General features: G+C 50.5%; 1 protein-coding gene across 1 annotated transcript; it reads right to left on the minus strand.

The window, feature by feature from the left end:
- SEMA3G (semaphorin 3G) lies at positions 1-25,217 on the minus strand. Its single transcript, XM_043976581.1, has 16 exons — positions 24,964-25,217; positions 18,959-19,119; positions 18,510-18,572; positions 16,506-16,625; positions 15,895-15,985; positions 15,219-15,335; positions 14,652-14,797; positions 14,130-14,244; positions 13,936-14,005; positions 12,958-13,102; positions 12,147-12,378; positions 11,174-11,265; positions 8,844-8,885; positions 7,627-7,855; positions 6,858-6,997; positions 1-4,426 (listed from the first exon to the last, which is right to left on the minus strand). Exons 1-16 carry the CDS (start codon positions 25,064-25,066, stop codon positions 3,983-3,985), a joined length of 2,310 nt encoding a protein of 769 aa, XP_043832516.1. The 5' UTR covers positions 25,067-25,217; the 3' UTR covers positions 1-3,982.
- Between the last annotated feature and the right edge of the window lie 2,411 nt (positions 25,218-27,628).

Below are 27,628 nucleotides of genomic sequence, written 5' to 3' on the forward strand. Positions count from 1 at the left end.
TCCTAAGGTTCCAAGATCAGACTCACAGATACACAGGGTAGGTTTTCCCAGTTTAATGAACAATTTTAGTTTCCCACAAACAAGATACACTGCTTCCTTCTCCTTTCAAACCTGGAGCCACACCCTTCATTGGAGTGCTTCCCCTGGCCTGGGCTGGAGCATAAAGCTCTCCATCCACAGGCTGCTGAAATAAGAATCTCTGATAGAACAGTATATGCACAGAAACAAAAACATAAATACTATTAACCTCCCCATCCCCAGAGGCTTAGCCCAACAGTCTTCTGTCGGTATCCTTCTGGAAGACTAAGTAACAGATATATCATAAAAAAATAGGAAACACTCCCATGGCAAAGAGCATATTCTATATGCAAGGTACATCCTGACATAGAAAAATAAAACTCCAACATATAGTATATCCACAGGACTTACAAGTGAAACAATATGGTATATATAAAGAAACGGACTTCCAAACCAAGACTTGATAGAAAAGACTGACATTTTATCACTTATCTAAGAATTAAGTGTTCAGAGTCCAAATTCCGTCTGCTATATATGCTACCCTCCTAGAGTAGGCACTTAATAAATGCTTCTTGGCTTGGCCCACCTCTCTAAAGGATGAGATGGCCATGGACTTTGTGAAAGGCTGGGGCCCTACTCATACCAGGAATTGTTTTCACTTCTACAGTCATTGGCAGTTGAAATGGCTGTAGCTGTAGCCCTACTCCCATTCTTTTAAATGAATGTTTGGGTTTGTTTTTGGCAGGGCAGTGAAGGTTAAGTGACTTGCCCAGGGTCACACAGCTAGTAAGTGTCAAGTGTCCGAAGCCGGATTTGAACTCGGGGCCCCCTGAATCTAAGGCCAGTGCTTTATCCACTGCACCACCTAACTGCCCCCCTACTCTCATTCTTGCCCCTTCTTGGGGTAATACCATTTTCTCCCTTGCACTTTCTCTTTTTTCCTTCTCTGTCTCTCACATTCACAACAGTCAGCAGCCCTAGAAAGGGGAGAAGTATCTGCTTTCATCTCATCCCCTTCATGTTGGTTCACTTTGAAAACCAATGGGAGACAGAAGGCACAGATGCAGCTTGTAAATAGGTTTCAGAGAAAGCAGCAAACCTCCCCCTACCCTACTACCCCCTTTTTTCCCAAAGAGGAGGAAATGTCAGATGCATGGCTCCCCCCCTCCCCTTTGACCTTTTTTTGCATCACTGCCTAATTTGTTCATCCTCAGAATAGGAGCAGTCTTTTCGATTTAATCCTCCCCTACTCCCCAACCCTAGGGCTAAATGACTCCCTGGATGTAGCATTTGTCCCAGACATAGACATCTTGTTCCAGGATTTAGAGTTCCTAACTTTTTTCTCTAAATTTGCATCTTTTAGGGAAAAAAAAAAACCTATTTAAGCCGGCTCTCACCCCCAGTATCATCTCCAGAACCCAGGAATGACAGCTGCCTAGCTTCTCCCAAAGCTCCTGAGAACACCCTTGGGACTAGTTAGTTAGTTGATTCCATCTCTCATTCTTGGAGAGGGCTTCTTTCTCTATCATAACTGCACTATGGATCTCTTTTCCCCTGAGATCCTGGGGCCTCTCTATTCCTCTGGCTCTCTGCCTACCAGTTCAGACTGTGAAGTCTGTAAGACTGAATTTGAACCTTTGCCTTGACAGATGGAGACGCAGGATGAGTGACCCATCCCCTGGCTCTGGGAGAGAGGTCACATGCAAATCAGAAGCTGATCCTCTCTCCACTCCACCCTAGTTCCATGTAAATGTCTAGACTTGAGCCCCAGGTTACATACTCAGGTGCCAGGTCAAGAATTGACTCCCACTTGTTCTCAGCCACCCCTTCCTCTACTACACTTTATGACATTTCTCTCATTTTTCCAGAAAGGAGATGGAAAACCAAACCCCTCTACTCTATCCCTATTCCCACACCTTCGGATCTTTCTGCCAAGAATTCCTGACCCTCTCTATGTGGGGTAGGCAATGGAGAACCTGAATTTTCTGAGTTCACACTAGCCATTATTACAGAAAAATTCTAGAGCCTAGTGGAATCGTTGTTGGGGTGGGAGGGGGGGACTGAAGGAGGGAGCAGGGATCTGCTGTCAGAAAACCAGCAAATTCCAATAGGAGGATGAGGTACCCCTGGGCAACAAGATTTTTCAGTCCATTGTCCTTACCCTGCAGACAATGATTTCAACATAGTGTGCTTGCATATCTCCAAGAAAGCTGCTTTCACAAGGCAACCAACTCTCTTGTTGGGCCAGTCTATTCATTATCAAGTTAAAACGGAAATCCATCTCCCTGGCACTTCTACCCATCCAGCCTAGCTCCACTCTCTGGAGCTGCACAGGATAAGTCTAATCCTTTCCCCACATATTTAAAGACAATAACCATGCTTCTCTCCCTTGTCCCCAATCCTTGCCCCCAAGTCTCCAGGTTGAACATCTCTAGTTCCTTTGGCTGTTCTTCATGCAACAAGATTCTTCCTCTGGATGTACTCCGCTTCATCCATGTCCTCTCTAAAATATGCCACCCAGAACAGAGAACAGTATTCCAGAGTCTGACTAACCAGAGCAAAGGGCAACAGCATAGTGTATTCTTTGATCTCCTTTCTTCTGGACACTTGGATTCTATTAATGCAACCTCATATTGTATTAGCTTTTTTTTTTTTTTTTTTGGTAATAGTGATGACTCATATTGAGCTGTGAGAACAGAACTGAGTCTTTCTTCTGTTGCCTGAAATTTGTCTCTTGTTGGCAGCCACTTGGGGTCCAATGATTAGAGGGAAATAGGACGAAGTGCCTCAGATAAACCAGTTGCTTCATTCTAATGGGACTCCCCAGGAGGCAAAGGAGGGGGGATATGGAAAGCAGCATGGGGCCCCTGGACTCTCAGCTTTGAAGCCTAGAGTGCTAGGACTGAAGGGTGTTGTCCCATCGCTTCCACAAGCCTCAGCCATGGAGGAAGATGGATAAAAAGGCCAGTGAAAGGAGAAGCAAAGGTATGGAACAGTATGGTGCGGTAGCAAAGGTTACTGGCTCTGAATTCAAAGGACCTTGGTTCAAACCCTGACTTGCTACCTTTATAATTTTGAGTAATTCACTTAATCTCCCTGGGCCTCAGTTTCCTCATATATAAAATGAAAGATCGGGCTAGATGATGTTTAAGGTCCCTTTCAGCTCTAAATCTATGTATGATGTGTCTGGTATTGAGTCAAAATAAATTTCTCTCCTCGCACCGCCCCACCCCAAACCATCCCCATCTCATAGGCTTGTCTCTACTGTCTCATCAACCACCATGAGGAAGATTTGGCTCATTTAGCAGACTCTGCTATGAGTTTTCCTGTATTAAACAAGAATGGAAACATTTGGCCTTGGCCCTCATTGCTCTCTTTCATCTGTCCTCTTCCCCCATACATTGAGCCCTGGGACAATGTCAGTGTCTCTTGTCCCACCTGCCACCACCTCAACATGGGACAGGTTTCTCTGGCCCAGGTACCCTAACAGTTACTCAGAATAGCTATTGTTTCACAGGCTGAGAAAGAAAAACAAAACCGCCCTCATCTTTGGGCACAGCTGGAAATGTGTTTGGAAAACCAGACCCCACCTCCCAAGGAGAACAAAGAGCAGTGGAATAGGAGCAGGCCTCTTGGGGCTTAGGCAGTCCCTGGTGATACACTGGCAGGAAGGGGTGCGGGCTGTGGCACAGAGGGTTAAGGAAAGGGGCCTCCCAGTCATCAGAAGCCTTGGGATCTCCAGGCCAGAATCCAACCCCTGGATTCCTGCCTATCGGGCATGGGTGGGAGGGCCAGAGATTTAATTCCCTGCAAAAGACAGGGTGTTACACAAGATGGTCGGTCTGTGCTCTGGACGCCGCTGCCCCCACTATATGTGTGGGGGAAACAGAAAGCAGGGCAGCCAGGGAGGTTTTCTTCTGGGAGAGCTGGGCAATGCTGTTCCCCATCCCAGCGACCTCCTCTTCTAGGTAGCCTCCACTTCCCGGGGGGTCCGATTGCGCTCCCCCTGTGCTCGGCTCTTTGCCTTCTTTCCCAGCTCGGTGCCCAGCCAGCTCTTGCCCTTGCTGTGCTTCCCCTTGCGTCGGTAACGGTCGCTGCACCATACACGCTCACAATACTCCTCTACCCGGGGCAGATTGGCATAGCCAATGAGCTGGAGGATGTCTTTGTACCAAGCTCGGGATGGGACGGAAGCCGAATTCCTAGAGATAGACTCCTCTTCCCCATGCTCCCGGGGGAACAGGCCCTCCAGCTGTTCAGCCCCTATCACCTCTAGTGCCAATTTGGCCACTGTCTGGGCAAAGCCATGTTCCAGGGTCTTACACGAGTAAGTGCCCACGTCAAGGCGATTAAGCCTCCGGAATAGCAGCCCGTGCTCTGTCTGTAAGATCCGTTCATCGGTCTTCACCTGTAGGGAACAGGAGCCACAGTGAGGAGGGTGGCATGGCAGATACCAGAGGTCCCTCCAAGCCCACACTCATCTGCCACTACTCTTCCTCTGAATTCCCATAGCACTTTAAGTCACAAATTCATATTTAGCTAATTAATTCTTCAGAATCATCGATTATTTATATTTAATTCATATTTTGTTTCTAATCATTTCAGATACTTCAGTCTTCTTTCTCCAACTTGATGGACTAGCAGAGGGCTCATACACAACAGATGTTCATGCCCTTAGCTTCCCCAGAAGCCAGATAAGGCTCCTGCCCCAGTGGTCCCATAGCCCCTACTATACCCATCTGTAATTGCCTAAGGTACTTCCCAGCCTTCTCAAGAGCCATGCTTTCTGCAGAGGAAGATCCTGCCTTTATGAAGGCCTCACCCAACCCCACCTCTCAGTCCTCTTCCCAAAGCTCAGCTATCTTACCGCCACCCCTCACTCTCTGCCACCACTCCCTACAAATTCCTCACAGTGCCCAATTTGCCAACTGGCCCATCACTAGCCCTCCCCCAGTTCCCAAGCCCAGAGGTTCCCTTTTCTGTAATCAATCTGTCCTCTCCTCCCCTTTCCTCCCCCAGACCCTGTGGGAGCAGGGTCAGCTAGTCCTGGAATTGCTCCTTCACCCCACCCACGCCTGCCCCCCCTGAGCACCAGACTGAGGCCTTCTCAGGGGCCAGCAGGCTCTTCCGGATCTGCAGGGAGGGAAGAGCGGGTCAGGGCAGACAGCTGGGCTCCTGGCAGGAAGCTTCAGGACCAGGCAATGGAAAAAGGCCAGGACCTGGAAGTCAGGGGCCCTGACCTAGTACAGAAGGGGGATGGGTGGGAACACCTGGGGACTGGCAAAGGGACTGGCAAGGCTGAGGAGAAGCCAAGCCTGGGACAGAGAGAAGGTCTGGTCAAGGATGATGAACCTGTACCCAGGAGGCTAGACCGTGAAGCTGAGCATCTAGGAAGAGGGCTCTTAACCTGGGAGTCCGTAGCTTGTTCTCATTTACTAACTGTATTTGGGCATAAGGAGGCTCAGCATAAATCCTAAGTGGTTTATTTTATGCATTTAAAAACATGATTCTGAAAGGCGTTCATAGGCTTCACCAGGCTGCCAAAGGGGCTCATGATTCCAAAAAAGTTAAAGACTCCCTTATGTAGGGGATGTTTGCTCCTGTCCCCAGAAGAAGGACCTCAGTGCCTCTTCCTCCCCCCAAACACACACACACACACACACACACACACACACACGCACACGCACACGCACGCACGCACGCACACAGACACGTTCCATCCCGCTTCCACATCTTATACCCTTTCCCCTCACAGGGATGCCATTCCCTTTCTACCTCTTCAGATGTTTCAGGGCTTAACTCAGGTCACACCTCAGTGAAACTTTCCCAGAGGATGGTGTTTTAGTCTACACTGATCTTTTAAATTCACTTGACAATGCTTAACAGCCTATCCCACATACTGAATTCTTTTGCTATTCTGTCATTGTTTCTAAAATATTGCCTTTCCTAACAAGTTTGTTTTCCTTGAGGGTAGGTATTATATTTTCTTTTATTTTCCTACATAGGGCTGAACACACAGAAGGAGCTCATTCAATTCATTCATCCATCCATCTATCCATCCAGGCATTTTAAGCACCTACTGTGCGCCAAGCCCAGTGCTAGCCACAGAGTAAGCAAAGACTAAAGCCATTCTCTATCATCTGGGAGCTTACATTCCATTGAGAGAAAACAATATGTATTCATTTAAGGAAATGCAAAGTAGATACAAAGTAAAAGCCATTTTGAGAGGTGAAAACAGCAATCCAGGGAGAGGGAAGGGTCTCCCGGAGAAAACGGCACTTGAGCTGAGTTTTTTTGTTTTTGTTTTTGTTTTTTGCGGGGCAATGGGGGTTAAGTGACTTGCCCAGGGTCACACAGCTAGTAAGTGTCAAGTGTCTGAGGCCGGATTTGAACTCAGGTCCTCCTGAATCCAGGACCGGTGCTTTATCCACTGCGCCACCTAGCTGCCCCCTGAGCTGAGTTTTAAAGGAAACAAGGGATTCCAGAGGGTGAAGGACAGCATGCATTTAGGTGCAGCTCACAGCCTGGGCAGAGGCATCAAGATGGGATGTTCCATCCTTGAGGAACGGCAAGTAAGCTATTTTGTCTGGCTGGCAAGTAGAGTATGGTAAGGGGCGGGGCATAATGTGTAACAGCCTAGAAAGGTAGGTAGAGTCAGAATAGTAATAGCAAGTGTTTCTTTGATGGAACAAGGTTCCTCTGCCCTGGGGGAGGAAAGAAAGTGTAGGGACAAGAGACAGAGAGACACAGAATTGGTGGGAGGGAGGGAAAGATGGAAAAGAAAGGAGCAAGGTGGAGAGAGACAGAGAGATAGGCGGATGGGTGGAAACCCTGCTCACCTGGTCTGGCTGTTCATCCTTGGGTCTCTGCACAAACCAGTGCACAGTGGCCTGAGGTGACTTGGGCCGGCATTCCAAAAAGGTGCTGTTATGTTCCGTGCCATATACCACAGTGGTCTCCATGCTCCCCATCACATCTCCTGGAAAGAGGCAGCTGGGAGACTCAGCCTGACCTCCTAAAAATCCCAACCCAAGCCCTGCCTTCTTGGCCTTCAGCCTGTGGAATGAATCGAGAGAGTCCCTCTTGCCTGGAGATGGGCTTGGAAGTTAGAACTGATGGGCGTTCTTTATACTTTCCAAATCACTTTCACATTCATTCTTTCATTCTACCCTTGTGATCCCTTCTGTGAATTGGGCAAGGTGGCTGGCTGGTATCATTCCCCTTGTAAAAGTGGGGAAAATGAAGCCCTCGTAGAAGTGACTTGCTCAGGGACACCAAGTGCAGAGCTGGGACTATACACCCAAGTTTCTCTCCATTCGTCTTGAGGGCAAGGACAGTTTCAGTTGTTTTTGTATCAACAGTGCTCAGTTGGTACCTGGCACATGATATGTGTTTTTATTTTAATGCGTTTGCTGGAGAGGGATGAGAGCCATCGCCTTAGGCTGAGATATCAGGTCCACTTCTAACAAGCAGAGTTTCTTTATCCCTCCTTAACAATCTCTGTTAGTTCTGGAGTGGAGAGGGCAGGATGTCTATCTATCCCCAGGAAATTCCCAAAGGAAGTAGAAGTGGATCCTTCCCCACGCCCACCCAGGCCTCCACACTCACCACTGTGGCTCTGGCCCAGGCACTGCAATGCTGGGTTGCCATGTCGGATGTCTTGCCGTCTGAATCGGCGTTTGCTAGAACTTGGCTGGTATCGAGTGCAAGTATTACCGTCCCAAGCACAGTAGGGATCGCGGGCCAGGCAGCATTCAGCACAAGCACTACCGTATGTCTCACAGTGATGCAGCCGAAGCTGAGCCACACCCAACGGAGAACCCACGTACAGCATTTGCTAGATCGGCGTCAGAGAGAAGGAGCAGAGGAGTCAGTCTGGTACCCAATCCAGAACCAAGGTTTCTTAAAGTCCTGAAAGAGCAATGGTGCTAGAAGAGATTGAGTCCCATTGGATTAGGGAGGCAGGAAAGGTTACAGGGCTCCCAAGAGTCCATCCTCCTCAAGGAAGTCTTCCCATATTGATCAAATAGAAATCAATGGTTCTCTGATCCCATCTTAGTTGCTTTTAACTTCTTCTGCTAGCTCCCACCAAAGACGTACCCTTGTCCTTTCTCCCAAGTGGCACTGAACCTATACATATACAGGCAGATCCCACTTTAAACAAGCCTGATATAGGAAAATCCAAATTTATACAAATTATAAATTGAAGGAGAGAAGAAAGGGAATTCTTCGTGTGAGACATAGCACTATGGAATGGAAAGTCAAAGAGACTCTTCTTGGGCACTTCACTTTCCTTATCTGGGTCTCAATTTCTTCATCTGTAAAAATAAGTAAGTTGGCTTCCTTCTTATTCTAATTCCCATGAGTATGATTTGTGGTATGGCTCTTCAAGTAAGGGCCTCTAGTGCCCTTAAAGTATGGTTTAATATATGTGAATTTTAAGGACCTGCTTCCTCTCTGAAGCCTTCTCAAAGCTCTGAAGGAGCTCCACCCTCCCTCTCCCAACTCCAACTTGTCTGGGCCACATAACCCAGCACTTGGTGATATATTGTACTTTTGTTCTTTGATGGTTTCCTGTGTATGAGTCTTTTCTACCCCACTAGACTGTGGGCTCCACAATGGCAGCCCAGCCCGTCAAAGGTTTGGCACAATATGAATTTGGGAAGGAAGAAAGAAGATAGAAGAGTCCAAGAGATGGGAAAAGGGAGAAGGTTAAACCAAGAGGGAAGAGGAAGGATCCAAAAAGAAGGAAAAGGAGGAAGGAGGAAGATGAGGAGGGAAAAGAAGGGTGAAAAGAGAAAAAGAAGGAAAACCATTTCTCTTACCCGTTTGACAGAGATCTCCATCTCGATGATGGGTGTAGGTACCTGGGGGCAGAGTAGGAGTTCAGCATTGGGAAGGAGTCTCCACCCTCCCCTTTACCCCATTTCTTTAGGCCCCTAACCCAACCATGCAAGCTATCCCAGAGGGGCTCTTCTTCAGAAGCTGGCTCCCAGCCTGGATTCAAATGAGCACTTCTGGCCTTTACAGGGATCCATCCTCCTCCAAGAGCCAAGCTCTTGAAGTGAAGGCCAAGCAGCCTTCTCCAGCTGTTGTATTTAGGAGAAAAGTCTCCACTGGCAGCCAACCTACTCCTTGCTGGATTCTGTTTAAGTCTTAGGCTAAGGGCAGTGTAACTTCTCTAAAAGCTTTGAGGTTGGTTATCTCCCCAGGTCCCTAACTCCTCCATTCTTTTGGGGCAGGGCAGGGCAAAGGGGGTTAAGTGACTTGCCCAGGGTCACACAGCTAATAAGTGTCAAGTGTCTGAGGTTGAATTTGAACTCAGGTTGTCCTAAATCTGGGACTGGTGCTTTATCCACTGCACCATCTACCTTCCCCCACCTCCATTCTTAATTAGCTCATTCTAACCTACCACCCTGCCCTAAGTTACACCCCATCTTCCTATAAGCACGTGCCCAACCCCTCCCCAACACAGACTTCTCAAAGATAAAATAGTATAACACCTCACTGCTCCTCTGTCTCTTTCCCTGGATTATCCTCTGTGTCCAGCCCCTAACTGTGGTTATTCCCCGAGGCCCTATCCTGAGCCCTTTTCTTTCTCTCCTAGGAGTTTAGACATTGTTTCTATGCAGATACTTCCTAAACATACATACCCAAACTTTCTTGACATCTCTACCTGGATATCCCATGAGCATGTCAAACTCAACATATCCAAAATGGAGTTCATTATCTTCCCCCACTCAATTTGTCCCTCCAGCAAACTCCTCTATTTTGTTGAGCACTCATCCTTCTAGTCTTCCAGGTTTACCTGCTCAGAGTCATAGTCAACTCTTCACTCTCCCTCACTTTCCATATCCAAGTCAGTTGCCAAGCCTTGTCAATCCTACCTCCATGACATCCCTTGCCTATATACGCTTCACATGCATGTTTGTGTGCATACACATACATACAAACACACACACACAGAGCCACCGTCTTAGTTCAGGTCCTCATCTCCTTTGACCTGGACTATTGTAATGATCTCCTGATTGGTCTTTCTGCTTCCAGTTCAGTCTTCCATACAGCTGTCAAAATAAACTCCCTAAAACAAAGCCAGACCGTAGCACTCCCCTACTCCCAACTCTTTAGTAGCTCCCTGTTGCCACAAGGATAAATGCAAACTAACCCTGCTGGCATTTAGATCTGTCCACAATCTGGCTCCCCAGTGTCTTTCTCAACTCATTTAGTTCCACATCCTTTCACACACTGTTCCAGTTGGACGGACCTACTTCCTATTCCTGGAGGTGGATATCCCACCCTCCCCCCTCCATACCTTTCTCTAGGCTATCCTCAATGACAGCCCTAGAAGACATTCCCCTCCAATCTCTGTCTCATAGATTCTTAGCTCAGACACTACCTCCTGTCCACTTTGCCTCGCTGCCTCAGTCCTTAGTGCTCTCACCCACCTTAAATTATTTTCTATTTACTGATCTGCTTATATGTTGGATCCCCCAGGAAAGCAGAAACCTCTTGGAAGCAGGAACTAGTTTCCTTTGTGTCTTTTTTCCCCTTTCTTTTCTTTTTTTGGGGGTTGGGGCAGTGGGGGTTAAGTGACTTGCCCAGGGTCACACAGCTAGTAAACATCAAGTGTCTGAGGTCAGATTTGAACTCAGGTCCTCCTGAATCCAAGACCAGTGCTTTATCTACTGCGCCACCTAGCTGCCCCCTTTGTGTCTTTTTATCACCAGGATCAAAAATAACACCTCACAATTTATTGTGTTGTTCAGTTGTTTTCAGTTGTGCCCAACTCTTCATGACCTCATTTGGGCTTCCCTTGGCAGAGATCCTGAAGTGGTTTGGCATTTCCTTTTCCGGCTCATTTTACAGATGAGGAAACTGAGGCAAACAGGGTTAAGTGACTTGCCCAGGGTTATACAGCAAGTGTCTGAGGCCAGATTTGAACTCAGGTCCTCCTGACTCCAGGGCCAGTGCTCTAACCACTGCGCCACCTAGCTGCCCCCACTCTCTTCTCATTTTTTTTTTAAAAAGGGCACAATTTGTCTTTCTCTAGGCAGCCTGTATGACCTCTAAGACATCTTCCAGCTCTTCCATTCCTAAATGCTCCTGATAATGGTATCCCCAGTACGCCTCTGGTCATAACCTGTCCACAGCTCACCTTAAACACCTGCAGCTCTTCCAGGATTGCCTCCTCAGGCTCCACAGATTTTCCAGTCTGGAAAGCTATGACCTTGAGTACGGAGCCTGCATCTGAGAAGCAAAAGGACGAGAGTGAGAGGAGAGGAAGAGGAGGGAATAGGATGAGGAAGTGACAGGATGGAAAAGGATTTAAAGCTTCTAGGAGTCCCAGCCTGGGCCTCACCACCCACAACTGATGCTGATGGTGTGGTCAGCATGGCCAGTGTGGCACTTAAGCTGTCCATTTTGGACCTTTTAGTTCTTTGGAGCAGTCTTCTTTGGTGGAGGGCAGGGATTGGCCCCTGGCTGAGAGTCTGCCCTGCTGCTTCTCACCTACCTCCCCCTCTTAAACACCCCATGCTTCTTGAGGAAACACACCACAAGCCACTAATGTTCTCAAGCTCATCTCAAAGGAAGAGAAGGGATCTAAAAGAGTAGGGGAAAGGGTCCAGGGTTAGGCATCAGATGGTGTGGGTTTTGGGTCCTAGTTCAATCACAGACTTGCTCTGTGAGGCCCATTCCCTCTCTTAACCTTAGTGGATAAAGCAGCCTCTAAAGTTCCTTCAGGGTTTGACCATCTTCAATATATTAATTCCTTTTTTTTTTTTTTTTTTGCAGGGCAATGGGGATTAAGTGACTTTCCCAGGGTCACACAGCTAGTAAGTGTCAAGTGTCTGAGGTCAGATTTGAACTCAGTTCCTCCTGAATCCAGGGTCAGTGCTTTATCCACTGCGCCACCTAGCTGCCCCCCCCCCCGCCCTGATAGATTAATTCTTAATGAGACACTGGAGATTTGATGTTCTTCTGTGACAATGTGGAGGCCAAAGGAATAACTTGCTAATGGTGGGATTTTAGGCAATAGGAGAGATGTTTAGGGATGTGAGCAGCAATGCCAGCTCTATTGGGAAGGGAAAATCCACATTGCAACGGAGTGGGGGTCTCAACCCACCTACCTGTGCCCAGGAAGATGACATCATAGGCCCCATCTTCAGCCTCTACTCGGTCTACCACAATCTGGAGAAGTCGATAGGGCAGGTGAGTCTTGACAAGGATGGGACGGCCATGCTGGGGCAGCACAGAATGGAACATGAGTGGGTGGGCCCGAGTGAACTGCAGCACATCATCTGGGTAGTCCTTGGTGCTGCCAAAGGGCCGGCCAGGCTGGGTCGTGGTCTTACTGGGACACTATAGAGTCAAGGATCAGAGGAATGGGTGTCAGGACCAGGAAGCAAAGGGACAAGTGCCAAGGAGGAGGAGGGCAGAGAGAACAAGAGAAAGAGGGATGACTTCTCCTCTCTACAAGCTCCCATCCCACACTCCTTGTCCCCCCAACCCTCTCCCTAACATGAACTTCTCCCCAACCCAGAAGTTCTCTCCTTTCCCTCTCCCTTCAGTAAGGGAAAACAATATCGCAGATAGCCTTCCCTTGCAAAGTCAGCTGATTGTCTCCAGAGAGTATGGCGCCCAGGGAGTAGAGCTAAGGTGCGGCAGGGTTTGGGGCCCAGGACTGTCCCCAAGGAGGGCAAGACCCAGGGCCATAGAGGGAGGAGTGAGGGTCCACAAGTGCCAGAAAGTAGGGAGCCTAGGACTGCAACCAAGACTGTTTGGGGTCCAGGGCCAACCTCCAAGAGTACAGGTGCCATTTGCCATCCCCAAGGGATGTTAGAGTGGGGAAAGCCACCACCCCCTCAGCCCTCCTTTCTTTTCGCTTCCCTCTCCCTTCCCATCCTCCCTCTCCCTTGTTGCCCATAGGCTTCGACTCACCACCCCTGGCCGAGGGAAGGGCACCTTGCCCCCGTAGGGTCCCCACTGGTGCTGGGGACCCTCCCTGTGAGCAAAGGGTCCATTGAAAACCTCCCAGATGTCAGCCATGCGGTACACACAGACCGCAAAGCCCTGGAATACAGTGCTGCCAAAGAAATACACCGAAGGGTCAGTCCGGTGAGTTATCCCTGAAGCTTGGGTAGAGAGGGTATTTACTGAGGATGCAGAAGGGTTATAAGAGATGGAAGATGAGAGGTCCCAGGATGGAAGCTAAGAAGGCTGCAGTCACCGGGGCTCATAGAGAGATGTTCAATGAATCAACAAGCCTTTATGAAATGCTTACTATGCACAAGGGGATGCAGTGGATAGAGCGCTGGTCCTGGAGTCAAGAGGACCTAAGTTCAAATCTCACCTCAGACACTTACTAACTGTGTAACCCTGGGCAAGTCACTTAACCTCAATTGCCTTAAAAACATCTGGGGCCATCTCCAGTTGTCCTGATATATATCTTGCCACTGGACCCAGATGTCTCTGGAGGAGAGAGTGAAGTTGCTGCTTTTGTACAGTCCTCCCACACTTAAATCCACTTCATTGCAAGTCACGACATCACCTCCCAATGTCATGGTCCTCTTTGAGAACAAAGGACAAACAACAACTGCAACAACTCTGTGCAAGGGAGACAGTGACAGAAGCCTTATGTTCTGTGCCTACTCCACACTCCACACAGTGTCCACTCCGGGACACTGCAGTAAGCTGGAACCAGTCACTAACCTCTCTGAGCCTCTGTTTCCTTATCTTTAGAATGAAGGGGTTGGACTAGACAATGAAGGGGATCCCAGGATCCCTTCTGGGTCTAAATTTTATGATTCAGAGGGATGTGAAGAAAAGGACAAAGGGACGGAGATAGAGCCAAAGAGACCAAGAAATAGATGAGGATGCAGAAAGGAGAGGACAGGTGGAGAAGAGCCAGTGTCTCACCTGAGTGTGCTAAACAGCGCATAGACCTCGGGACTTTTCCCATCCTTGGGCCACAGCAGGAACACATCCTCTGTGAGGTGAATATAGCTGGATCACAATCCTAATTGTCCCATCTCCAGACCAACCCACCATGCCAGCTTCCTCCAGGCCTCTCCCCTGCCACACAGATGTTCTGCTCCTGCCCTCCAGCTTACCCAGTTGGTCAAAGTAGGTGTCAGCGCCACCAGGAGTAGGCACAGAACAGATGAGCCTGGCCTTCAGAAATGTACTCCACTTGTTCACCAGCACCCGCTGGCCCCCAGCATCATTCTGGGAAGGAGGAGGCAGGGTCACTCCAGAGATAGGACCCAGGCCAGAGAGCCTAGAGCCCTTGGGGAATCTGAGATGGGGTAGGCAGGGTCAGTCCCAGGAGTGACCCCCTCGGACAACACGGTATGACTGAGAGACAAAGCCCAGCCTAGCCAATGCCCTCAGCCCATGTTGTAGGGACAAATGATGAGAACCTGGGAGGTAGCTCAGAAACCTAGTATCTCTCCCTGAGCCCAATCTTGATGCCCGGATTTCCAATTCCCCTTTTGAAACTGGAGGGAGGGGGTCAACTTGCCCATACTCCTGGAAAGAGGACGCTTAAGACGGGTAGGAGTTAGGACCTGTAGCCTCCCAGGGTTTTGCCTCTTTAATCCCTACCCACCAAACAGCCCCAGTCTGGCTCTCACCACACAGATACGGCCCACACGGCTGACGATAGCCTGGCCAGAAGCCCCATCCGGAAGGGCAGCTGCCTCCGAGAAGAAAAAGTAGACTTTGTCATTGTCACGATCAGCATTGTCGGGGATGAGGGCGGCACCCACAAACCTGGGCTCTGGGGGGAGAGGGCAGAGAGTTCTTAGGAGCAGTACCTCAGTCTCATGGATGTCAGCAGGAGAGGTGTGGAGAAGCATGGCTGGGCCCACCCCAGGACCAAAGGCCCAGAATCCTTTCTTTTCTTTTTCTTTTTCTTTTTCTTTTTCTTTTTTTTTTTGGCAAGGCAATTGGGGCTAAATGACTTGCCCAGGGTCACACAGCTAGTAAGTGTCTAAGGCTTGATTTGAACTCAGGTACTCCTGAATCCAGGGCCAGTGCTCTATCCACTGCACCACCTAGCTGCCCCCAAGGCCCAGAATCCTGAGGACAGATGTTAGGCAGTCTTCTCCCTGCCCCTGCTTCTCTCCTTCCCCAGCCCTTCATCCTCTGACCAGTCCCTAGGGGAACTCCATCATTGAGCTTCCCACACAGGGGCTCACCGTGTAGGAGGCTCTGGTCAGTGTCAGAGCGGAGGGCAGGCCGGGCACCCCCACTGCGGAAGAGGACAGCTTCTCGGCCTAGGAAGTCAGCAGTGAGGCCGGTGTACAGATCTCCACCTATGGAAGATGGGGAACCAAGGTGGGTATGATAAAGGGAAAGGCTGCCAAATCTTCTTCCCTCTCCTCTCTGGACCAAGCCCATCGCTCCCCTTCCACTCAGGCACTGTCCACTGCTGCTTCTTACAGGACCCCATCCTATCAGCTCTATCCATGCCAAAGGCCTTCCCATTGACCTCTTCTAAACTTTGGCTCAGGTCATGGCCCCAGGCTGAACCCACTAAATACCTTCCCCTCACCCGTATTTGGCACCCCCATCCCCAGCCCTTCATTTATGTGCCCGGAGACTATGGAGGAGATAAAGGTAGCACCAGATCCTGTTTTCAGGGTGCTCCCAATATAATCAGATACCAGACTCAATCAGCAAACAGTAGAAGCAAGTTAAGAGATGAGGAAATACAGAGGCCACCTAAGTGCACCATTCCTGTCCCTGGGCTGGGCCCGGGGCATGTGTCCTTTTGTCCCACATTACCCAGCAGTCCTTCCCTCTTCCCCCAAATGTCCATCCCCGGCTTCCAATGTCAGCTCTCCCCTCCGGTTGTGCCCTAGTGTCACCTACCAACAAAGGTGCTGGAAAAGGGGCTGTCAGGCTCGTGTGGGCAGCGTCCCCGCCCCCCTTCCACACTGGCCTGGTCCAGGCTGAACACGTGCTAAGGGATGGCAGAGGAAGGGAAGGGATGGTTATTGTGAAGAACCCCAGCCTGCTGCCCCCACACCTGGCCCCACCCTGCGCTGCCCATCTTGCTATCCTCTCTCCCTCCCTTCTCTCTGGGAGACAAGATCCTTAGAGGCCCAGAGGATTCTCTCTGGCTCCTGGTCCCCTGTCATAATTGGCCAAAAGATCACCAGGGTTCAGGCTGGTTTCAGAATCAGAGGGAGGGCTTGGAGTGGTGGGAGAAGGGTTAGCTTTGATCTCTCCCTCCTCATCCCCACCCCCTCTCCAGGCACAAAGCCTTCCCTTCAGGGTTGCCACCATCACACTCCCTCACGCCCCAGGGCTGGGCACTTCCCTTCATCTTCTACTCAATGGGGAGCCTTCAAGTGGGGAAAGGAGGCGTGGGGAATATCATTCCCCTGTGACCCCTGCCCTTTCAAGACCCCACGGACCAGCAGACGCCACTCAGTACCCTTGCCCCCCCCCCCCGCCCCCGTCAGGCGCTGTCTGCTCACCTCCCCCCGATGGCCCACAGTGATGAGGGCACACATGGGCTGGAAGGCTCCTGTGCCACAGGCCAGCAGATGGGTTCTGTTGTAGGGCTGCAGCACTCGAACATAGTTGGCACACTCAGTCTGGAGGGGAAACCAACAGAAAGATGAGGCCCAAGGAGAGGCATGGAAGCTTCCCTCCACCCCCTCAACTCAAGTCAGCAATAGGGCCGAGTGCCCAGAGGCTAAGACCCTTCTGGGGCCAGCTTCACTGGGGCTTGGCCATGCCCTGACTGATCACTGGTGTGGGATGACCCAGGGAAGAACTGTCATTAGTTCTCCATTTCCTACAGGTTAAAGTCCTGGCTCTTTAGCCTGGCATTCAAGGCCTTCTATACTCTGCCCCACCCCACACACCCCATCTACCTTTCCGGCCTCCTTCCTCACCTCTCCCCTTCATAACTACCATGTGGTCACACTGGATTATTCCCCATGCCCTGCATATATCCTACACTAGTATGGTATGGTAGATGGGGCACTAGGCTTGGAGTCAGGAAGGCTTGGGTTTGGATCCTGCCTCTGACACTTATTAGCAGTGTGACCCTGGGCAAGTCACTTCACCACCCTGTGCCTTAGTTTCCTCACCTGTAAAAATGCGTGGTTTGGACTCAGCCTACAAAGTTCCTTTCAGATCTAGAATTATGACCACGTGACCTTAGCTCACATTATTCTCTTTGCCTAGAATTCTGTTCTTCCATTTTTGGTACAATGCTACACTGTCACCTCCTCTGCGAAGCCTTTTCCTGATTCTCCAAAACGCTTCTGAAGTCTCTCTCTCTCTGAAACTCTTCTGCACTTTGTCCATACCTCTATTGTGACCCTTATCACACCCTGCCTTATGTCGGTTCTATGTCCTTGTTCCCCACCCCACCCCCAGACGTGGAGCTCCCCAAGAACAAAGATTAGGTTTTATTTTTGTCTCAAGTCCAGCTCTTAGCAGGGGCTCCTACTCACAATGTGGACTTTCTGAATGTTGTCGGGGGAAGGTGTGTGGTCGCGTGTGTTGGATTTGGGTCAAGACCATGCCCACTTGAAACAGCCTCTTTGCAGACTGTTGTCCTAGGACGGATATCTACATGGTTGGATTTCATTGGCCTTTGTCAGGCCTGAGGCGGGCTGGGGAGCAGGCTGGCTCTCAATCCCCTTCAATCTCTAAATTCTTCCAGATTGCCTTTCCCTCCTACATTGTCTTCTCCCTGCCTAGTCTGGCCCATTGTCTACCCTGCCCAGGCAGGAAGGAAGTTAGGTCTCCGATTGCTCTGAGCTGCTGATTCTTGGATTAGTGGAGAAAAAAGGGAAAAAGGACTGTGGGTCCTTCCTCACCCTTTACAGAGGCCTGGTCCAGGGACCAACAGCACCCTGATCTGAGGGACAGTGCGACCAAGAGTCAGGCAGTAGACCCACTTCATCCTCCGTAACTGGTTAAAAGCCAAGCTCCAAGGGGCGGCTAGGTGGCGCAGTGGATAAAGCACCGGCCCTGGATTCAGGAGTTCCTGAGTTCAAATCCGGCCTCAGACACTTGACACTTACTAGCTGTGTGACCTTGGGCAAGTCACTTAACCCCCACTGCCCCGCAAAAAAAAAAAAAAAGCCAAGCTCCAATCTACACACACACACACACACACACACACACACACACACACACACACCCCTGTACTATGATTGGCTAAGAGCCAAGCATTTATCTCAATTGGGTAATTTTTTTTTAATGCTTGCTTGGATTTATATCTTCTCTACCACTGTCTCATGGTTTGGGACACTAGGTCCTCCTTAGCACACCAAAGCAGCATGTCAGTCTCCCCTGCATCCCTTTCCAGAAAGGGAAACCAAGGCAGGGCTTTAACTGGTGCCCCCAGTGACCTTAGAATCAGGCTGTACCAACCTGGGGAAGTATGCCTGGGAACCAAGACCTAAGAGAACAAGGCATTTTAAGAGGTCCTGGCAGCATACATCACATCACTTACTTACCAAGGGATCCCTGCCCTTCAGGATACATTCCTCCTTCTGGCCAGGTTGAGGAGGCCACAAGATCTGTGAACACATACAGTATTGGGTCATGGGCTGAGAGAAGGGAAGGAGGAGCCAAGGGGAAAATCTTCTAACATTTGGGAAAGGAATAATAGGAACTTGCTCGGGCCCTTTTGGGAAGTCACATCATGCTTGGGGTGGGAGGGCATGTGGAGGTGGGGAGGGAATGGATGGGGATCCTAAAGCTTATTGCATGAACTCAAAAATATTTTATCCCCTCTTTGGGCCTCGGTTTCCCCATCTGTCAAATGTAACTGTTGCATTAGATGGTCTCCAAGGTGCCTCCTAATGAATCAACAAGTACGCTAATATTCTCCGATTCTGCAGATGGCCGCCCAGGAAAGGGTGGCTCTTTTCGGCCAGCCCTAGAGCCCTTGCTCCCGACTCACCTCCTTGGGGTCAGGCCCAGCCTGGTCCAATCTCAGGGAGTAGAGGGCGTTCCGTCCACCCAGAAAGAGCCGGTCCCGGTACTCATCCAGGTATAGCGCCCTTAGATCCAGTTTACCCCGAGGACCCAGGAAAAGGGTAGAGCGGTTAGTAGCCAGGAGGTCTGTAGCGCAGACATGGGGAAAGGGGACATTATACCCAATCAGAACCCTCCTCCCAGCCTTTCCCTAGAGACTCAGATTGCCAGGCTCTTTGAGCCCATCTCATCCCCTAGGCACACATGTGACTAGGTGTCTTCTTACATGGGGGCACAAAGGACAGTCAGACTGTGGATGTAGATAGCCCAGGCCATCCCCAACCTCACCTTCTCTGCCAGCCCACAGCCCATCCCTTGCCATCCTCCAGGGGCACTCAGAGGTGGCACTCGTCAGACTCCCTCAGTAAAGCAGAGAGCCTCCCTTGTCAGCATCCTAGGGGAAAGCCCCAGCTATTGCAACTCTAGTTTGGGCCTTACCTTTCTTCTTCCCTACCCCTCCTGCCCCCACTCTTCTCTGGGAATGAGAAGGGAAGATAATCCCTTCCCAAGGTTGGGCAAACCAGAATCTGACATGACGGCTCTCACCATCCCTTGTTCTACGCTGGAATCTGCTGAATGGGGGTGTGGGCAAGAAGCCACAACCCTGAAGGTGCCAAGCACCCAAGAACCTCCATACATCCCACGTGACCACCCAAGGCAAACACAGCAGTATGACCTTGCCATTGCCACAGGGACCCAGGCTCCCTGCTCTCTCCATACTTACCTCCAGGCAAAATACAGAAACACACAATCCCTGCCTTTGCTCCCAGGCTTTGGCACACTTCACCCCGAGCCTGGTCTCCATTTATCACCTTGACACACTATTCATTGTTCTGCTTTCTTCCTGACAGGCCTAGATGCCACCAAGGAATTGCAATCAATCACCTTCTTCCGAGCTGTCCAAGTAGCCCACTTAGAAAGTCAGTTCCTTGGGGGCAGCCGCCATCTTGATTCTCCCCAGAGCTTAGCACGCTGCCTTGAGCTTAGTAAATGCTTAATAAAAAGCTTTTTCATTCTCTCTTTCCTTTCTGACTCGAAGGCTTCCTAATCTCCCTATGCCCAAGATGAGGACAGAACAGGAGCCCAAGAACGCCAGCTCATTTCAACAAACATCAAGGCAAAGAAGCCCCAAATGTGTGAGCTGGAAGGGCCTTCAGACACCATCAAGTCCAGTTATTCATAGACCTAGCAGGGAACTCTAAGGCCACATGGTCCAAAACTTTCCCCCTATCAAACAGATGAGGAAACTGAGGCTCAGAGAGGTTCAGTGATTAGCCCATGGTCATATAGATAATGGCAGAGGCAGAATTTGAACCCAGGAGCTCTGACTCCAAAGCTGGTGCCATGGACAATGAGGCTTCTCGGGGTCTTTCTGAAGGACAGGGCATTCTATGTTTGATTTTCAAGGTGATGAAAAAACGAATTGTATGCATTAGGTATTTGTCATCTCCGGAGAGATAATGTGCTATTTTCTCACCTCCCTGTCCTTTGTCCTGGTACAAAGTAGTTTTATTTTTCTAAAGTCTAATTTCCTTCCCAAGGTGGATGATTTTTGCATTTATGCCTTTTTCCTTCTGAATAAACCCCGGTTGGGGGGGGGGCGGGTAGGGAGAGACCACTTTTTTTGTGTGAAATCCAGAAGCCATGGAGATAGGGGGCAGAGGGGACAGAGACCAGACCAAGGGATCTAGTTCTGGTGACAACAGCAAGAGAAGAGTCAGGCGTGGGCGGCCTGTGAGGTTGGGGGCCTGGCGAGCTTGGAGCTGCAAGGAGCTGGCATCCAAAGATCAGGGACACAGAATAAGAGATGGAAGGTTAGTGCTCTGGGCCTGAAGGCTGTGTGAGCACCTGCTTCTTTGACAAGGCAAAAGGTCCACAGATCTACCCTGAGGTACCCAGGAAGCCCAGACCACTCTACAAGGCCTGATCCCAGGGCTGGAGTCTTCACTGCTGCCCAGGGTCACACAGGACTCAGCTCTAGATCTCCTAACCTCTAGTTCAGGATGCATTCGTTCAATAAACACCGATTAGACACCTACTGTATGCAGAGCATTGAGGAAGATATCAAGGGAACTTGGAAGGGGGGTTTGGACTGTACCAGGCCTCCAACAGCACCAGGTCTGGCCTAGTGTGGATCTAGCCTCTCTCTCTCTCTCTCTCTCTCTCACACACACACACACACACACACACACACACACACACACACACATACAGAAGCAATCTATGAGTTCTGGCCATCTGTAGGGTCCAGACGGAGTCTCTTGCCCAATTTCTTAGTGTCTCCATGCTGACCTCCTTCCCCCTACCCCTTGGCTCCTGTCTCTAGCCCCATCTCCATCCCGGGGCTAGGGGGAGGCATTAGCAATAGGGCCCCCTACCTCTGCATTCCTTACTTCCCCCACCTCTCCCATCTAACAACTCATCCCACTGAACATCTGGGAAAACTCCCCCGGTTCCAGTATCCTTCTAACTTGGGAGCAGTGATTTCATGTGTGGACGGCAGCTCCAGAGAGTGGTTCCCCACACAGCCCAGATTCCCAATCCCTGCCCTCACCCTTCCTGCCCACCCTCATTTTACTCCCTCTTGGTAATTCCCCTCCCTTACTTCCCCTAACATCACCAGGAGCTCCCGTCATATCCCCAGCCTCTTCCCCAGGCCTCACCCCAGCTTTCTCCAAATTATCCCCCTCAGTCCCATCACAGTCACTATTTCATGTCATATCTCAGCCTCCTCTTCAATCTACATCCTGCTCTATTGCATCCCCGCTCTTGGCCTCGCCCCCGTATCACTTCCCCAAACACTGTCTCTCTTCAGAAAAGAAAAAGAAGCTTAGAGAGCCAGGAGCGGGTTCCAAAAAACATCCGAGTCAATAATACGGGCCCTGGGGGAGGCCCGGATGACTGAGCCGAGGCTGGAGTCCGGATGGGGTCTGGCAGCTGATGAAAGGTACAGGGGACGGAGCAGCTGGACGGCACATGGTCGCAGCAGGGACCACAACGGCTTGGCCAGCTGCAGCAGGGTCACTTGGACAATCTCTAACATGGCCCAGGGACTTTCCTCCATTCAAAATTCTTCGCTCCTACAAACCACACTCCTCCCATCTCCTTTCCCCTCGGGCGGAGGGAAGCTAGCCACGATCATTTGTCACCTTTCTGCTGTAGGAGCCATAAGTTTCTTCAGTGAGAGTGGGATCACAACTTCCCCTCAGACAGGAAGCTCTCTGTGGGCAGCAACGTAGGCCCCCCTCAGAACAAGTTTTCAGTGGTTTATAGAACTTAGAGCTGGAGAGGCCCAAGTAGACCAACTAGTCCCACCCTGACATTTAGAGATCAGAAAGCAGACCCTCTCACCTTCCTCTTTAGTAAACTGCTGTGGCTCCAAGATCAATATAATATCCCTCTTTTTTTTTTTTTTTGCAACCTGCCTCCCTCTTATCTTTCTGGTCTTGAATTTTACTCCCCTCCCTGAATTGTACCAATCAGGGACTCTGGTCTTTTTGCCCATGCCACTCTGTCTGCCACCCAGGTGACTTTCCCCTGGCCGTCCCCTCCGCATACCACTGACTTCTCCGGCTTCCTTAACGACTCACCATCTCCAAGGGGCCTTTCTCCTTACTCCCAATGCTAGCACCTTTCCTGAGACTGCCTTCCATTTGTCCCCTATGTCTTCCATATGCCCCCCTTAGCAATAGAGTCCCCTAGCTCTGCATTCCTTACTTCCTCTGACCTTTCCATCCAGCAAGTTGTCCCTCTGAACATCTGGAAAAATACAGTGGTTTTCGTGTTGTTCCGTGTTTTTGCCTTTCTTTGTATTCCCAGGGCTTGGAGTAGCACCTGGCAAACAGTAAGTGCTTAATAAATGCTTTTCAACCACATGACTTGCCCCAAACCATACAGGTGAGCTGCAGATTCAGAATTTGAACCCAGCACCTAATTCCAAATCCAGGGCTCTGTCACCCTACTGAAGGCAGTATGGAGTCTGAAGGTACCTTTGTCTCTCCTTTCCTTGTTCCTCCCACAGGTCCCAAAATGGTACAGAGAGGAAGCGCTATCAAGGTCAACTACACCTAAATCCCGGGACCTTGCCTGGGCCTGGGCCCTGTGCCAGCCAGTTTGCTCTCAGAAGGAGAAAGGAGAATGTGGTCTGGGCTTATCTCACAGTCTCCAGGGGCCCTGGGCCCCAGATAAGGCTCTGGGGTGGGGGTGGGGGGACTTAGTGCCCTCAAGAGGCCGGAGACTGGCACTATTCTTGGCTCTTGCCTCTACTTCTCCATCCTCACCTCTGGCTGTGCTGGACACAGGATTTTAAACCCTCGTGGGCTCCTGGTGGCCAGGACAGGAGCCAAGGCTTCTGTGGGCCTTGCAAGACCCATCTTTGGGCCTTTTTCTTCCCCTGGGAAATGAGGACATTTAGCTTAGATGCTTTGTAAGGTCCCTTTTCTCTCTGACACGCTAAGAGTCTATGAGAGCAGGCTGACAGCAACTTCACGCAGACCTCCCAGGAATTTTATGTGGGAAATCAGCCATTTTCTTATCCTCACAGATCAAGAAAACCCAGAATCCTGTTTGGCAGCTGCATGAGAGACTTGGGGTCAGATCGATTACAGAGCCTCCTCGAACTGAGGGGCTTGGAATGAGGCCTGAGAACCTGGCCCAGAAGGGAGCCGAAGGAAGAGTATGCTCAGAGGCAGAATGGTAGCTGGTAGGTTTGGGGGACACAGGTGTGGAGAGGGAAGGCATCACCAATCTTCTCTCTATTGGGTCTCCTGGGTTGTGAGAATCTGGGCTCTAAGAAGCCCCCAAACTGAGCTTGGGACCTACTTCCGACTTGCTAAAGGCAATATGCTCCCTCAGCCCTGAGGGGCATCTGAAAGCCCCACTCGGATGCCCCCGCCCCTTACACAAGCACGTATGTTCCCTTGGCACCATTGGATCTGAGGGTGGAATGTCGTGTATTGAGGCCATTAGATTCCTGCTCTCCCGATGCATCTGAAAGCCTCCCCTACAGACTCCCAACCTGAGGAGTGTCTGAATAGCCGAAGTTGATAAGCAGGCAGCTCCAGCTCTGGGTGACAATGTCAGGCCGTCAACATGTAGCTGGCTGGCAGGGTAAAGCCCGTTGTGTTTGGCAAACAAAAAACCTTGGTTCTGACCTCATGTCTTCTACTTTCTGTGTGACCTTGGGAAGTCAATTCACCTTCGCCTCGGTTCACTCATCTGGAAAATGGGGACCCTGATAATTAAACAACCTGCCCACATGTTGTAAGGAAATAATTCTGTAAACCTTCAAATGTTTAGAGAAATGGGGTGGAGGGGCATCACTATTTTTAGGGACTTTCAGTTGTTCCTGTTTCAGTTAATTTACAGAAATGATTTTGTGGGAGTTTTTTAAGTGGCCCATGAATAAAGGCTTTACTGCCCATGAAGACTCACAGAGTATAAAGCTATGAATTGGATCCAAATGACATTTTGTTAAGTTTCCCAAGTGTGTGTGTGTGTGTGTGTGTGTGTGTGTGTGTGTGTGTGTCTATCCTTGGAGGGTCTGGGTATGGAATCATATAGCTAGAGCTGGAAGGGACCCTAGAAAGTCATTTAATTCAACCCTCTCATTTTACAGATGAGGAAACTGGGGCCCAGAGGGGAAGTGACTTGACCAAGGTCACAAAAATTAAGTGGCAGAGTCCAGATTTGAACCGAGGTCCTCTGAATCCAAATTCAGTGCTCTTTCCACTGGTGCCCACGAAGGGTTTGAGCAGCTGAGGGGTGAGTTCTGGAGGCTTCAGGTATCCAGGAGATGTGAATGCATCCCTGGGGTGGTGGCTACTCAGAGGAAAAGGGGTGTAGCAGGGGGCTGTCCTGGCGATGTGGCTGCTCGCGCGGGCAGGCACGTGTGCCTGGGTGGATGTGGGTCTGCAGAACCCAAAGTCTTACCTCTGTAGGAAAGCTGTAAGCGGGGCATGCTGCTCTTGCCAGCTCCCAGGGTGACCAGCAGACTTCCCAGCAGCCACTGGGCAGCCAGCCCTAGGAGGTTCATCCTGCTTTGAGGAGCTGTCTGTCCCGATGCTGCCGGGCTCCCTGGCTTTAGTCCTGGCCCAGCCACAGGGAGCCCCAGCAGCTGAACTGAGCTCAGCTGAGTTTGCTTGGAGATCTAAGTCTGCAGCCTCCCTCCCAGGCTGTCAGCTTGCTGCTTGGGAGGAGCTGCCTTGGCTAGCAACACCAGCCCCTTTATAAAGCATTCTTGGCCCCACCCAGCTTCTCCGAGGGAGCCTGTGGGGAGGGGACTGAAGCAAGGACTGGGAAGGGGACAGGGAGACAAATTGGCTTTGCCCCGACCTCTCCTGCCTCCCCAACCTGACCACTTCGGAAGGGGTGGCAATCAGGATTCTTGTTTTCTATCCTCTTGTGCGAGGGGCAGTGTGGTACAATGGGAAGAACCCTGGACTGGGAGGCAGAAGACCTGAGTTCTGGTTCTAACTCTGGACCTCAGTTTCCCTACCTCTGAAATGAGGTGGGGGTCTGGATTTGGTCTCTAAAGTCCCTTCCAGTTCTCACATTCAGAGTCCAATGTTTTTTTTCTGAGTTTCCCAGTTGTTCCCTGTGGAAAACATACTTTGAGCTCCCTCCCTAAGCTCCCCAGGCACAGGACCTAGCACGCACGCACGTCTTCTGGCTTCCCCTAAGCTGGGAGCAGAGGGGTGGAGGCAGGCTGGGATCCCGGCACGTCACTTTGCTGCCCACATCTATCTGTCCATGGAGTCAAAAGGGGCTCAGACAGAGCAGAGACAGACTGACCACAGAGAGATCGAAGGCCAGTGCAGAACTATCCAGGACCCCTGAGAGAACCTGGTTCCCACCTCCTCTGTACCTCTCACATCCCTTATCTAGTCCGTTCCCCAGAGAGACTTAAAATGGAGGGGTCCACAGCCACATGACTCCCGGGTTGTTCCCCAGCCCAGCTCCCAGAAGGACCCCAGGTTCCCACTTAATCAATCAATGAACCAAAAAACTTCACTATCTGACTTCTCCAGGAGGGAGGGGGCAGGTCATAAGGTATGAGAGATGAGAGAGGGCCTGAAATCAGGGATCCTGGGGCTGGGGTGCTGCAATGAAGCCTTGTCTGGGGACAGGAATGCAGGTGGAGGATCTTGGGTTGGAAGTCAGGACACTTGGGCTTGATCTAGACCCAGTCACTGCCATGTAACCTTAAACTAGCCCCTTTCTCCCTCGTGGCCTCGGTTTCCCTATCTGTACAAGGGGATGGAATTACACAATCACTAAACCTCTTTGAACTCTGAAACTCAGGGTTCTGGGAGAATATTCACTGAGGAGAAGACTGAAATCTAGAGTGGGGCAAGATCCTCTCTGTGTTTCCAACAAAGGCCTGCCCTGGCTCTGGTCAAAGAAGAGAGAACAGCAAGTCTAGGCCCTAAGGACACACAGTCCTAGATTATCCCCAGAGACACATACAGAGACCTCTCTCACAGAGATCATCCATGAGAACCCAACCCACCCGAGAGAGACCCCCTATGCAGAACCTTCTACACCAAAGAGATCATCCACCAAGGTCCCAGTCTGTCCCAGAGCTCCCTGCCCCCAAGGAACACCCCCCAGGTCACCTCTCACCATCCCCACCAAAAGAGCAATGCACTTTCCTCCACCCCCTTCCCCACCCCCAGGCCCAGCCTCCAGCCTGTTCCAGAAGTTGAACCTCCCACATTAGCAACTCTTGGCCTCCCCAGGATGCTTCTGAAGAATTAGAAGCTGGAGCCTTGTGGAGGTTGGGAAAGGAGGGGCCCCTTACCATCTTGGGCACTCCCTTTTCCAAACACTTTCCATTGCTATTTGGTTTCCACCCCTCCTCCCTCCCCAGTCCTGGATTTCAAGTGTCTCAGTTGCCTAAGGGGATGGGAAATAATGGGTTCTCTCAGTTAGGCCAAGCTTCTTCTCCACCCACTCCCACACATGGAGTAGGTCCAAAACATGGAATCTTAGACTATCTGAGGGGGGTAGGGCAGGAGCAACGTCTTAGAGGTCCTCTTACAAATGGGGAAACTGAGGCCTAGAAAGGGGAAGGGATTTATCCTAAGTCAACCAGTGAGTCAAGACTAGATCCCAGATCTGAGCAGAACTCTCACTCCCATCTCCCCCATCCCAATCTCTACAGGAAGTCGACAGCCCCAGCGCTCAGCAGCCCCTGCATTCAAAGGTCTCTGGAGCTGGTGGGGTTCAGAAAGAGCAAGCAACCAAGAGTACTTTTCATCTTTCCTTCTAGGTGACTTTAGCCCTTGACCAGTAGGGTCAGCCCTAGCATGTGACTGCCAGCTTTAGAAGAGAGAACCCCCAGTCTCCCCAACTCTAAACTTTTTTTTTTTTTAGTGAGCCAATTGGGGTTAAGTGACTTGCCCAGGGTCACACAGCTAGTAAGTGTTAAGTGTCTGAGGCTGGATTTGAACTCAGGTATGCCTGACTCCAGGGCCGGTGCTCTATCCACTGCGCCACCTAGCGGCCCCTCTAAACTTCTTAGCATTAGTGCTATCCCAAAGTAAAATGGGGGCCTCCTCTGAGGGGAGTGGGCTCCCTATGACTCAAGTTCTTC

This window comes from Dromiciops gliroides, chromosome 1 (genome assembly GCF_019393635.1).
Source record: "Dromiciops gliroides isolate mDroGli1 chromosome 1, mDroGli1.pri, whole genome shotgun sequence".
In the NCBI taxonomy this organism is placed as follows: domain Eukaryota; kingdom Metazoa; phylum Chordata; class Mammalia; order Microbiotheria; family Microbiotheriidae; genus Dromiciops; species Dromiciops gliroides.